The 12,458-nt window shown below is 43.5% G+C and overlaps 4 protein-coding genes across 6 annotated transcripts in view; 1 reads left to right on the top strand and 3 right to left on the bottom strand.

Annotated features, from left to right (window-relative positions):
• Window positions 1–8,381, bottom strand: part of LOC11175822 (uncharacterized) — a 55,130-nt gene extending 46,749 nt beyond the window's left edge. The window contains exons 1-3 of the mRNA XM_061642981.1: window positions 8,213–8,381; window positions 6,404–6,476; window positions 6,231–6,317 (exon numbers count right to left, since the gene is read on the bottom strand). Coding sequence (XP_061498965.1) covers window positions 6,231–6,317; window positions 6,404–6,466 — 150 coding nt within the window. The 5' untranslated portion in view covers window positions 6,467–6,476; window positions 8,213–8,381. The remainder of the gene's footprint in view (window positions 1–6,230; window positions 6,318–6,403; window positions 6,477–8,212) is intronic.
• LOC1281130 (glycine receptor subunit alpha-2) lies at window positions 2,733–6,157 on the top strand. The gene is made up of 2 exons (XM_321068.6): window positions 2,733–5,437; window positions 5,544–6,157. The coding sequence occupies exons 1-2, from the start codon at window positions 5,164–5,166 to the stop codon at window positions 5,906–5,908; spliced, it is 639 nt and encodes a 212-aa protein (XP_321068.3). The 5' UTR covers window positions 2,733–5,163; the 3' UTR covers window positions 5,909–6,157.
• Window positions 8,382–9,989: 1,608 nt separating the features above from the next.
• On the bottom strand, window positions 9,990–11,107 carry LOC4576865 (uncharacterized). Of its 2 annotated transcripts, none has more exons than XM_001238422.2 (2): window positions 10,916–11,107; window positions 9,990–10,844 (listed from the first exon to the last, which is right to left on the bottom strand). In XM_001238422.2, the coding sequence occupies exon 2, from the start codon at window positions 10,830–10,832 to the stop codon at window positions 10,059–10,061; it is 774 nt and encodes a 257-aa protein (XP_001238423.2). In that variant the 5' UTR covers window positions 10,833–10,844; window positions 10,916–11,107; the 3' UTR covers window positions 9,990–10,058. The 2 variants fall into 2 exon arrangements, with proteins under 2 accessions (XP_001238423.2, XP_061498963.1); XM_061642979.1 differs by having other exon boundaries at window positions 10,912–11,075.
• A 260-nt stretch (window positions 11,108–11,367) lies between these two features.
• Window positions 11,368–12,430, bottom strand: LOC4576864 (uncharacterized). 2 transcript variants are annotated; one of them, XM_061642977.1, is made up of 2 exons: window positions 12,320–12,430; window positions 11,368–12,230 (listed from the first exon to the last, which is right to left on the bottom strand). In XM_061642977.1, exon 2 carries the CDS (start codon window positions 12,196–12,198, stop codon window positions 11,398–11,400), a length of 801 nt encoding a protein of 266 aa, XP_061498961.1. In that variant the 5' UTR covers window positions 12,199–12,230; window positions 12,320–12,430; the 3' UTR covers window positions 11,368–11,397. The 2 variants fall into 2 exon arrangements, with proteins under 2 accessions (XP_061498961.1, XP_061498962.1); XM_061642978.1 differs by having other exon boundaries at window positions 11,368–12,226; window positions 12,320–12,384.
• Window positions 12,431–12,458: the final 28 nt, after the last annotated feature.

The following is a 12,458-nucleotide window of genomic DNA, read 5'->3' as shown; positions in this document are numbered from 1 at the left end:
AGTAATAGTTTGTGGGGTTAGAGGGATATACCGACAAACAAATAAAAAAAAAAAACAGTTATAAAAACGGGGGAAAACCTGATTCCCCATCATCCCATTTGAACGTACAACCACACACAGACACACAACACAACAAACCGACGTACGTAATTAACAGGTATGGGTTTCCCCCTTGATCGCTCGATCGGCACTGGTGCATAGAAGTAGATGCGGCTGCTTCTGTAGTCTGCGTACTGTACCGTAGACGACTCTAGTCGAGTCTAGTCGCTGCGACTAGACGACGTTTTTTTTCTAGATTTGTGTTTGTTTAGATTGGAGTTTGGTACTAAGGATTCGATGCGTTTAGTACACACGTTAATTCACTGTTATAACAAAAAAATCTTAAAATCTTCACGCCCCACACATGTGACTTCATCCTAGACAGTTTATCACACACTCCAGAGCCTGCTGACATTATCATCGGTCACTCTCTGTTATACTGTTACATTGGATACAGAGAACTGTCACTTCTTAGCTGACATGACGGGTAGTGTTCTGTTTTGCTCTGACTGACAACACACATGACACTAAGAAAGACGCTCACTCTAACTCGCTACCGTTTAGAGCCCACATTCGTTAGAAGTTGTTTGATGTGTTGTAACATCGTGTAGTGACCGCAAAAATGGTTTGAAAAAACAAAAACAAAAACAAAAAACAAGCAAACTTTATGGCATCATTTGCCATAATAGTAACCAAAAAGTATTGTCCCGCTAAACTAACTGCATTGCTCAATGATTTGGCAATAATTGTCGTGCGAAACACACACCATACACCAGGTGTAATGTAGAAATGTACACCACAAGTAACTAACTACACCTTTATCAGTAGGAGAATAGTGTCGGTTTTGCATTCATACATTTGCTGTAATATCACTTATTTTATTCCGTAAGTAAAAAACGCATCATTAGTTTCAACACGTGCATACGTAGCCCATAGTGCAGACTAGTTTTAGCTCCGTTTCTCTTCCCGTGCGTACGCTGACCACAGCGCCATGCGACAGTGGAGAGCAACCGAGCCCCGAGTAGCACACACCTAGAGGTATCATTCGCAGTACATGGTTTTGTTTGTTTTACGCTGTACTAAAAAGAAAAAACATCAGAATAGTACACCATCAGCTCATTTAACTACCTGTGCACCTACCTGGTCATCCAGGTCTCTGCAGGAGCTCCCATCTCAATGGGCAGCTCTTGGTTGCGATTCACTCATACACACTCCCGGCTCCTGAAATTCCCACCTCCAATCCAGCCACAAGCACCCCCCCCCCCCCCCCCCCCATCGCCACCATCAGTAAAATTCCCTGGTACGATCATCGTGATCGACGTAACGATTAGCAATAAGCGTACATATGTTTTGATCGTGTTGCGTATTATTGTTGTGTATTAGTAGTGTGCGGACGCAACACCATCGCACACCATCGCATTCGTAAAACACATCCAATAGTAGTTGAATCGAATCGAGGGTCGATTAAACTGTAGGCAACTGTGCAAAGTGGAAGCAAATGCAGTAATTAATAAATGCAATAAATAATTTGAGTCTGTAGTAAAAAAACAAAACAAAAAACAAAACGTGTAAACACACACTAGGCGTTTCTGAGTATCTGTTCTAAGTTTCGTTCTGTATCTGTACCTGTGAGGGAGAATGTGTTTGTGTGTGTAAGTTCGTGCACTTCTTCCTCACAAAACCATTTGAGTAGTTCGAATATATATAAATTAATATACCTAAAATGTATTATACTAGAGAAACGCACTGAATAATCGTAGTAGCGGTATACGGAAGTAATTACTGTCTGGTAGATGAGTTAGTGTTTTTGTTTAGCACATCTTAACATCTATGCTCTCCCCTTATTGTACTCAGTATGTATTCGTTCGATCAAAAAGATCGTTAATCTGTAAGCAACCAAACGCAGATGGCACCATCTTACTTACTTAGCTACGTTTTGCTTAACTAGTGTTATGTTCTCTCTTTCTTTCTTTCTTTCTCTCACTCTCTTTCGCTATCTCGCCCTACCGTTTTGCAGTGACTGTGTAGTAGTTAAACATGAACAAAAAAAATATCATTAGAGTCATATAGTCGATACCACCTAGATGAAACGCATATCAATCTGCAATATCTGCTCGTTTGGGCATGCTCTCTTTTTTCAATCGTTGTACCAGAACTATCTACCCATCTATACGGCTATTTTTTCATTTACTATACCATACGTGTTTTCGTTGTCTATTTCCTCCGAAACGTTTGCTATGAGTTTCCTTACGCGCTTCTCAAAATCGCTCCAAACTGGTGCATGATTACACTGTACCCCACACACCCTTCTCACACACGCACAATAGAAGAGTACTTTCGCAACTCGATCGCTTTATAACTAGATTGTGGTTAAAAGATTAGTAGAGATATCTAAGCAAAACAGTATTGTGTACACTGCGTACGCCAATAGACTTTGCTGTAAGGTGTGCTTGCGCATCAGTATAAAACAAAATGTTAAAAACCAATTCAAAGAACAATAACTGCAATAACTAAGAATGTTTGTAATTTGGAGCCTTGGAGCCTCAAGCGCAAAACTCAATTCTTCAAAACCCTGCAGCAATGACTAAACACAGGGTAGTAACACGAGCGTACCATAAGCGTCTAATGCATGAACCTTGATGAGCGTTACGAACTTAGTATAGCTATTTAAAAAGAAAATGAGAGAGAAAGAAAAAAAAACACGACAACAACAAAAGACAAAACATAAAAAAGGTAAAACTAAATACAACAACAACAACAAAATAATAATGTAGCTGTAGCAATACCAGTGTGATTGTATTACTTGATAGTAGATTTGTAATGTATATGCAACAATAAATACATCTAATGTAATCTGAACATATTTGTGCGGTAGTGATAGCGCGCCATCACCACCACACGCACGCCATAGACAAAACCACATACGAAACATACAACACACCATGCCGTCATACCACACAGATACACACTCCTAACGAATACGGAAAATCAAAACTTTTATAGTAGTATATATGCGAATGCAACCCTGTTCTTGTAACACACGTAGTCTCGTAGTGGGTAGTATGTATTTGAGCCTGTAGCAGTTACGATACCGTTAGCGACTAGGACACACTAGTAGAGCTGTATGTAGTTCATAGATCGGTGTGTTGGTGAGAGCAATTGGATACTAAGCTTGTTTTTTTCTATCGCGCATACCACACCCAAGCATGAAATAAACGTCAACAAGCTGTCAAACGTCAAGCTGAAAACGGAAAATCATATAAACAACAAATATCAACATCCAAACCGTGGGACAGTTGAAATCCCTAACCATAATGAAATAGATAGAAACATCTCTCTTCAAACGTACAATAATCGCACTTTTATAATGTTTGACAAACACCCCTAAGATCCATTTCTTTTACGAGAGCTTTAAGCTTTTCTAGTGAACTCTTGCTAACAAAACGAAAACGAAGACGAAGAAAAAAAAACTATAAAAAGAAGAAACAGAGATGACGTTCTTAGAACAAGTGGTACATCATGGCAATACTCATCATTGTAAGGCTCTATTAGTATAACATAATCACTAACTGAACTGTGTGTAGAGTAGTTGTATCCTTGTATCCCAGCTATTTTTATATATAACACACACATACATACACACCTAAACCCATCACAACCACTGTGGTGTGTCCCGTTGTCATGATTTTAGTTACAAATCTTTGTTTTAGTACACTCTCTTTTAGTACATTTATGTTTTGCTTACAATATTTAGTTTATAAGTACTTTTAGTTTTATCAGTTCTTACCAATCGTGATGATACTGACACGAAAAGGTAGAATGTCATATGAAAAACAGAAAGCAAGTAAAATTTGCTATATAAAACACACAACACACACACACATCATACACGTGCGTGTCAAAATTAGTACCAACGTTCTCTCAAAACTAAAGCTTGTAGATGTTGTTGTGTTCGACTGTAGTTTTAGTTGTGAGTGTTATTGCAACAGTATGACCGCAAAACGCTCCTTTCCTTCTTATCTATATTTTCATACCGACACCCACACAACCACACACACAGATACAAACACAACTGTGTATTAGAGTAGAGACATGTATACTAGAGTGTACTCTATCTGGATATATATCTATCAACTTGATTTTAGACCGTAGAACGTTTAGTTTGACCTCTTTCCCCCATACCTCCCCTCTTACGTAGAATTGGTTGTTGATGGTACCATGCTATCCCATGTAAGCTCGTTTTGTGTAGTATTACTTGTAAAGCAAAGCAAAACAAATAAAATATATACTCCCATCGCCACGTTCGTGCGGATGGTTCATAAACATCATGGAAATAAAGTATTAGTAGCATATATAAGCGTATGCAGTTTCTTTGTTTTAGTTCATCCAGTTGCCTTTACCGTAGACAGCACCCAAAGGGTATGGAATGAAATAATTGTCCACTCTTTCCTAGAATTAATTTCCCGTTCTTTTCTTTTTGTTGTAAATAGAAAGAATATGACGTGGTTGCAAAATGCATTCTTTTCCCTTTTCATGGGTAGCGTCCGTAGAGCTCCATCGGCACAATCATTGTAAAACGAACAGCTTGCTTGTCCGTAACACACATATTGGTGTGTTTTAGAACATCGTTTTTAGTACAAGTAGTCACTTATATGCCGAAACTAAAAAAGAAGCATTTGTTCATCCGGTGCTGATGGGTTTTTACTTTCAAAATGTCTGCTTGCGCGTAGAAAAATACTATTGCTGTACAAATATGTAAATAGCGCTTAGAGTGTTGTTGTTTGGAATGGTAAGTAAACAAGACTTAGAGTTCAACGATTGTATGATATCTTGCATATCCGTGGTAGTATATCGATTTACACTCGACATTGCTTCGATCGTTTTTTCTTCTAGTTTCAATTTCAGAATCAGCCAAAACCCCAGCAAAAAACCTCGGGCAACTAAATTTCGTTAACTTTTCTCTTAAATTATTAAGTTTAGCAAATTTAAATGTAACATGAAACGTCGCTTTTAACGCAAATGAACTAATACACGCTTTCGAAACAATCCCTCTCCCCAATCACCAAAACCCCGGCTCATGGCACAGTATCGCACACGGTACAGGATTTGGTGTTCATCTGGAACATGACCGACCCGCTGGTGGTGAACCCGGAAATCGAGCTGCCCCAGCTGGACATCAGCAACAACTACACCACCGACTGTACGATCGAGTACTCGACCGGTAACTTCACCTGTCTGGCGGTGGTGTTCAACCTGAGACGGCGGCTGGGCTACCATCTGTTCCACACCTACATCCCGTCCGCGCTGATCGTCGTCATGTCGTGGATATCGTTCTGGATCAAACCGGAGGCCATCCCGGCACGGGTAACACTTGGCGTCACCTCGCTACTAACGTTAGGTAGGTAGTGGTGCTCCAAAGCGGTGCTCCCATTTCTTCAAACCCCCCCCCTTTTTTTTCTTCCCTTTCACTAATCGATGGGCTTTCGCCTCAACCTCTTCCCCAGCCACACAAAACACCCAATCGCAACAATCGCTACCGCCGGTATCGTACGTGAAGGCCATCGACGTCTGGATGTCGTCCTGCTCCGTGTTTGTGTTTCTGTCGCTGATGGAGTTCGCGGTGGTCAACAACTACATGGGCCCGGTGGCGACCAAAGCGATGAAGGGCTATTCGGACGAGGACCTGTCGGAGGCGATCGACTTTAACAAGAACGGCTACAACAAGGACCACCGCTCGTCGGAGGTACCGCGGTACGATACGTTCTGCCACGGGCGGGAAACGGCCCTCTGCATCGACAAGTTTTCCCGCTTCTTTTTCCCCTTCTCGTTCTTCATACTGAACGTTACCTACTGGACCACGTTCCTGTAGGAGGGGACGGGGGGAGGGGCTCCCCTCAGGCAACAACAGAAATTTGCCCATGGAGCTGCTGCTGAAGAAAGCATTGAAGGTATCATCCAGCATCCCGCAAATGACATTAGATGAGATACCGTACACTAGGAACATAGTAGCTGTAAGATACTGGCACCATCGGATTGGCCGATCGGTCACTAGGCGTAAGCGACACATATAACAAAGTAAATAAAGTAGTTCTCCTCCATTAATCCGATGAAAATTAAACTCGACCGTGTAAGTTGTGCGGGGGGGGGGTACGAAAGTGTGGTGAAAGAAAGGCAGCAAAGGTAACACTTACGGCAGGATTCTTCTTCATATCGGCAATGGTAAAGCCGCGTGCACTCGAATAGTAATCTCCCATTGAGGCGGCGCGCTTTTGCAGCGTCTAAAAGGGAACACGGTTTAAAAGAAGCATTTATTAGTACACAGCTGGTAATGGATGTGTTTTTGGGGGGACACGACCACACGTACCTTAAGATTGTTGGCTTCGAGGAAGCGGCGTACAACCGGTGAAGTGATAGCGCGGAAAGCCATTTTTGTGTTGCTGAAATAATGAGAATCGAGAGAACGCAAATTAAAAATATGGACAAAAACTGTCGATTTTTCATTATCTGTCGATTATCTTAACCCGCAGTAATGAAACGTTAATTGCCCTTTCAATAACAGTCCATCCCATGAGTCAGTAGACAACAGTTGACATCTCTATCAGTCACACTCAAACCGTGATGGCCAAACAAGTGAATCAACTTCGTTTAGACGCGTGCGCGATATAAGAAATGCGTGCATCACTTAGACCCTGTATAAGGCCATTCTGGCATCTACAACATCTTGGCACTATTAGACTACATTTACCCTGAGCGACAAGAAGCTCCAAAAGGCGACACCCTAGCCTGCGACCCATCGAAAGTTTTCTAGGTCAACATGATGCATAAGCATCTTTATTTTTTAACAACTTTGTCGCAAAAACTGAAGAGGAATTGATAAAATTGAAGGTACATCTTAAAAACATGCCATCATGCATGTCTTCGTCCGCCAATGTGAAAATTCCGGATAACTGACCCAAGGCAGCTCGCAAGGTCGTAGATTTATTTTTGCTAGTAATCTTGAATTTATTTTCCTTTCAAAAAATGTTCATGGAAAGCAATAATCTCACTTAGTTTTTTTTCTAAATCCATCCAACAAAAATCCATTTTTTAAATGCAAATTTTATGAAATGTCAAATCAGTTTCTACTTTTTCCTGCGTATGGGAGGTTAGGTTCATTCGGGGTTTGAAAAAAAGGAATTCTTTAAAAACAAATTATAAAATATCACCATAATTCTTTGTACCACTGGCGTTTTGTGCCGAAAATTATCGACCTCCGTTGAATCGAAAATATTTCGAAATTGATCAACAATTTAACAGTCCAACAATCTTTTTTAATAATTTTGGTTTCATTACACTATTCTAGTGAAAAAAAAAAAAAGAAATCCATGACTGAACATTTGTCACTGAGGATACCAATCATATCGAAAGAAAGAATCAAAAACGGAAAGAAAACGATACAAAGAACATGTGGAACAAATTCAGACAGTCTTGATCTGCGACCCATAAGCCGCAGAGACATTTCTCATGACCTACGGCAATCATTTTTAGCCCATTTTTAGAACAACTAATTTAATATTGGGGGCGAATATTAGAATAACGATGTATTGGGCCGAGTTAGCTCATGTAGTGGTAATTTTAGAACAAACCAACTATTTCACATATTTTACCCTGAAGAGGCAAAACTAACACACAATTCATGGTTAATTTTTGTTTTTTCAAACTACTACAATATCACAAAAAAATCCCTTTTGTACTAAATTATTTGATTTTTTTCCGATTGTTTAGCTAAATTACAGTTATGATTTTTCCTCAACCTCCCAGCAACAGCATTTCAGCAACCAACTGGCGGGATAGTGCACTCTTCCTGGACTTGAAACGCTACAATGTACTGCTCTCTCCTCCATGCTCTCTATCTAGCAACAGGTGGCCGAACGCGCCTACTAGTCTCCCTCGAAACCATACTATTGCGTAATGTCTAGCGAAAAGGCACCCGTTAAGCAAAAGCACTGAGTCATGTGATTTTCGCTCTCACAAACCAAAGGCCCCCGCACCCTTCCGGTGCTCCATCGTTAATCGCACTAGAACACTTGAACCGAGGCACTAAACACTTTCCCTTTTTCATCATTGCCCGTTGCAACAAACCACGTGCCCCCGCGAAATGCTTCAACAACAGCGCAGTAGAAACGCAACTTACCAGGGTGTTGGAGGAATTGCCAAAAATCGGTAATTACAATAGAAGAACAATATGCAACCACTGTACAGATAATGGGGCAACGATGACGGGGAGCACGGCGCGGTGTTCGCGAAATCGCAACCAACCCGATGTGTGATACGGTATCGAATGCTGCACAAAATGCCGGTGGTTGCCGGCCGAACACCGCAACCCATCGCCGGCCGCCACCACCCCCATAGCCCCATTTACTCCACCCCCCTTCCCGTTGGCTGGGTGTTTGCAGATTAGAAATTGCGAACATATTAAGGCAAAAGAAGAAGAGCACGACATGAGGCAGCGCTTACCTCACACGTACTCCCAAGTGTTGCGATTCCGGGAACAAACCGACAAACGCACACACACACAGGTAAACGGGGCGGGGTAGTATTAAGATAGACACTTATTGGTTTTATTTTTTGCCAATGTGCGATATCCCACATTTACCTGTCGGGGGTTTTTTTCCCTGCTTGCTTGCTTCGTTCGACGGACTAACACAACCGGGTGCTCTTTAACTCCAAAACCTGGAAACGAACGTAACAGCAGTTCGACGCACAGTAGCAATTTGAAACGGGATGGTTTCTTCGCTTCGACCGATTCGGATATCCAAACTGTACGTTCCAAACAATTGCACTGCCGATTGATTTCTGACCCAAGACGCTAAAACACACAACAGGGCGCTTTCCGTTTTCTCAGCGATTGCTATGATAATCGACCTTTTTTCTTGTTGTTGTAAATCTCGTTCGCCCGTTTGTCGCCGGTTGCTTTGTGGTTTGAATTTTAAATGCACACACGTAGAGCAAAACGGTTAGGACGGCACACGCACAGCTGATGGTGAAGGCCTTCTTCTCGGTAGATATACTACTGCCCGTGGCACGAAAGCAAGCGAAGTGTTGCTAGCCCGAACTGCTTGGGATGATATTTGGACGACAACTGACGCGCCCGTTTTGCTCTGGACAGGCTCGAGGACTCGTAGATAAAAAAAACAGGCAGGCGAAAGGCTCGCATCTTGGGCCGATGGCGACCATTTTTGACCTTTCCCCGTCCTCGGGCAGTGCGCGGAAGTGAATCTCGCGTTGTTTGCACTGGCAAGGATACACACTCCGAAACCGAGCCCCATAGCGGCAATCAGCTGATGGTACAATTGAAGGCGCCCACCACCACCAGTAAGCAGGCAGCCGGCTGCCGTTCAAGGACGGTTGAAGGTCGACCGAAGGAAAAACTGGGCCACGCGACCACTGCCATCGTTATCCTTTTTTGCTCTGACTGGTGGTAGAATCGAATGCGGTGCGTGTCACTAAAAAGATAATAAAAAAGAGTGGAAATGTTACACATTTTGAAGGATAATGATTTGTGGCTGTGAGAGCTGCTCGACACGTCCCATTCACAACTACATCGACACGGGTGAAGGCCAATGCTTAAATTAACCCTTCCTCCAGGCGAGGGCCAGCAGAAAAAAGGGATGATAGCGTGTTGCAAAAAAAAATCTGCAAACTCCCGAATCTAATCTACCCTCTCCCAACCTTTCGCGCGCTTATCGCACCAAACTGCCTTCTGTTTGGACGGTTTGGCGGTCGCGTTATCTCGGGCCGGGTCGGGTGGGTTTTTATTTGCGAATTCTTCCCGGTGTTTCGTTCGATGGCCGCGTGTGTGTGTGTGTGTGTGGGCTATCACAAGCAGGAAGACGCTTCACGTGCAATGCATCGATTTGCTGATAAGTTTGAAGACGCGATTTCGGATGCAATGTGATAACCGTGTCTAGTTGCGGTCTGTTTTGCAGCTCGTTAAATTACATCAGTGTTGTTTAATGCGTTCCTTTGCTGGTACAAATTTAACGTTTTCTGCTCGTTCTACCATAGTGCGCCACAAAGTCTCCGCTCGTCACCAGATCGTAACCGGCCTTGCCTTCCTCGAACAGCATCAGCGGCAGCATGCAGTTCACTATCATCTTATCCTCATCCAGTATCTGCCTGTCGCTCTCCTCGTGCGTTCCATCCCGAACGTAAGCGCTAATCACGTCCCGGAAACGTTCGGTCAGCTGCTCCACCGCAATGCGCTGGTCCCGATCGAACGGGGCGTTAAAATCGATCCTACCCAGCGCGTCCAGATTGTCCGACTGAAAGCGATCTATTGCGCCGCCGACACCGTGCCACGCGTTTGCCGCCCGCAGCACGTTCTGCGTGTGGCCAATGTAGTTGGTCAGCGCTGTGTGCAGCGCCGAGTCCTGCCTGCCCAGGCGCTTATCGATCGTGCCGACGCGAATGATGTGGGCCGCGTGGACGGTTCGGCCCAGGCCGCTGTGCTGATCCTGAAACTGGCTTGCGCCGCCAGCTACCAGCCCGTCCCGGGGAAGGTTCGTTTTCTCCGCAATCGCTTGCAGAATGCCGCCGAACGTGAGGTAGCGCACGAGCCGGGCCGAGATGTGTTTGTTTGGATCGCGCACACGCTGACGGTACGCGTCCCGCGTTTCAAACGGCCCGTCGGTGAACGAGGTCGAGCAGACGTCGGACACGACGGTTGTGGGTCGGCGAGCGGCTGTGGCTGTGGAGATGATGATGATGAACGCTCCGAGGCAAGCTAGCCAAACGTACCGGAAGATTGTCATTTTCGGTGTTCCCTAAAATAAGTAAATGAGTAAAAGATGAATATCGTAGGGTTTTTACTTTATTTGCACACACACACACTTACAGCAGAGCGCTATTTGCTGTTGACAAGCGAAAATTCAACAGCAAAGTGTAACGAAGATCGGTGCGATCAGCTGTATTTATACACAATGGCGTCCAAACACCTTCAACCAGACGGAAAGTTCGCAAACACGAGCTCATCTTGCCGGCTCAGCTTATCAGGAAGCTGTAAAATGTATTTTGAAAATGAATCGCTTTAAATAGATTATAGGTAATACCCGGCGGTAAATTAAACAAATCGCCCAACATTCGCCAATTATTCAAATGCTTCAATTAAATCCTTATCAATCATGCATTCTATCGCTTGCAATGCACCAATACCTTCCGACCTTGAAGTTTAAATCGACAGTTTTATAAACAGTTTTTGTTTTACAGTTAATTATAATAAACAGTTTAAACTTTATGGTTTTACGTTTCTTTCAGTTATCATCTTTATGATTAAGATACATCCCGATATCGCGTCGAATCAATTCAATGCTCTGCTACCTAAGCGCGTGATCGTTTCGAACCTGCAACATTCGTTTGAGTCTGGCCTTTATGACATTCTTTCGGATCAATTACTACTGCCGTGCTGTTGGGTGTAAAATAATTCCTTAAAAACGTTCCATCCTTCACCATCCTGTGCCCTTCCGTACCTCTGGCAAACAGCAATGAAGGATCTGCACAATACGCTGCTGCTTTCGCCACATCAATAACAACGGTGGCCTGATTCTCCTTTCTCGCGTATTTTTCTACGATACCTCGAAACGCATTGCTAAGCTTGATCACGGTATCCTTATTAGTGCCATTGTAGAACCCTGTAAAATCAATCTTTGACAGCTCCTTCAGGCTGCTCGATTGAAACAGATCAATTGCACCGCCAACGCCGGCAAAATAATTATAAATGCGTGGCACATCTTGTGTGTGGCCGATATAGTTCTGCAACGCAATGGTAAGATTAGGATTTGCACCCGTTAGGCCAGCATTAATGGCGCACACGCGAACAACGTGAGCAGCATGTGTACCAGGGCCGGCTTGGCTATGCTTATCCTGAAACATACTACGGCCTCCAAAAACCAGCCTGCGTCGGGGGATTCGTGTTTCGGCTGAGATTGCTTGAATGATGCCACCGAAGATGAAATAGCGTAACAGACGAGTGGCAAGATGATGGTTGGGCTCGGGCGCTGGTTCGTCGACGGACAGGATATCAGTTATAATAGCTGTCGGGGCTCGCTTAGTGGCACTGCACACTAGCACAAAACCACCGGCCAGCAACCAGAACATCCAAATCGAACGAATTGTAATCATTGTTGCTTTGCAAGTTGCAATTCACAAGCTGCCTGCAAAGGAGAATGAAGAGAAATGAGGTGAAATGAGATGATGATTAATGTGAAGGAAAGCAGAAGATATGAACTTCCCACGCGTTTACCTCTCGTTGGAAGGATTGTCATCAAATGGCTGCGGTAAGACTGATACAAGAGAATTACCGGAGCATCATTGTTTTTAAATATATTGCACCTGTACTTGATTCCGTTTGCTTCAGAATAAAGTACGACCCATCCACACGG

The sequence above is a fragment of the Anopheles gambiae genome, chromosome 2, assembly GCF_943734735.2.
Source record: "Anopheles gambiae chromosome 2, idAnoGambNW_F1_1, whole genome shotgun sequence".
Taxonomy (NCBI): domain Eukaryota; kingdom Metazoa; phylum Arthropoda; class Insecta; order Diptera; family Culicidae; genus Anopheles; species Anopheles gambiae.
Note: the sequence above shows the minus strand (reverse complement) of the source record. Positions and strands in the feature narration are given on the sequence as shown.

What these genes read in the sequence shown, in the direction of transcription:
- LOC1281130 (XM_321068.6), top strand. Translation starts at nt 5,164, where the DNA reads ATGACCGACCCGCTGGTGGTGAACCCGGAAATCGAGCTGCCCCAGCTG. An exon ending in CACCTCGCTACTAACGTTAG is followed by an intron (nt 5,438 to 5,543) that starts GTAGGTAGTGGT and finishes CCTCTTCCCCAG; the next exon opens with CCACACAAAACACCCAATCG.
- LOC4576865 (XM_001238422.2), bottom strand. Translation starts at nt 10,832, where the DNA reads ATGACAATCTTCCGGTACGTTTGGCTAGCTTGCCTCGGAGCGTTCATC.
- LOC4576864 (XM_061642977.1), bottom strand. Translation starts at nt 12,198, where the DNA reads ATGATTACAATTCGTTCGATTTGGATGTTCTGGTTGCTGGCCGGTGGT.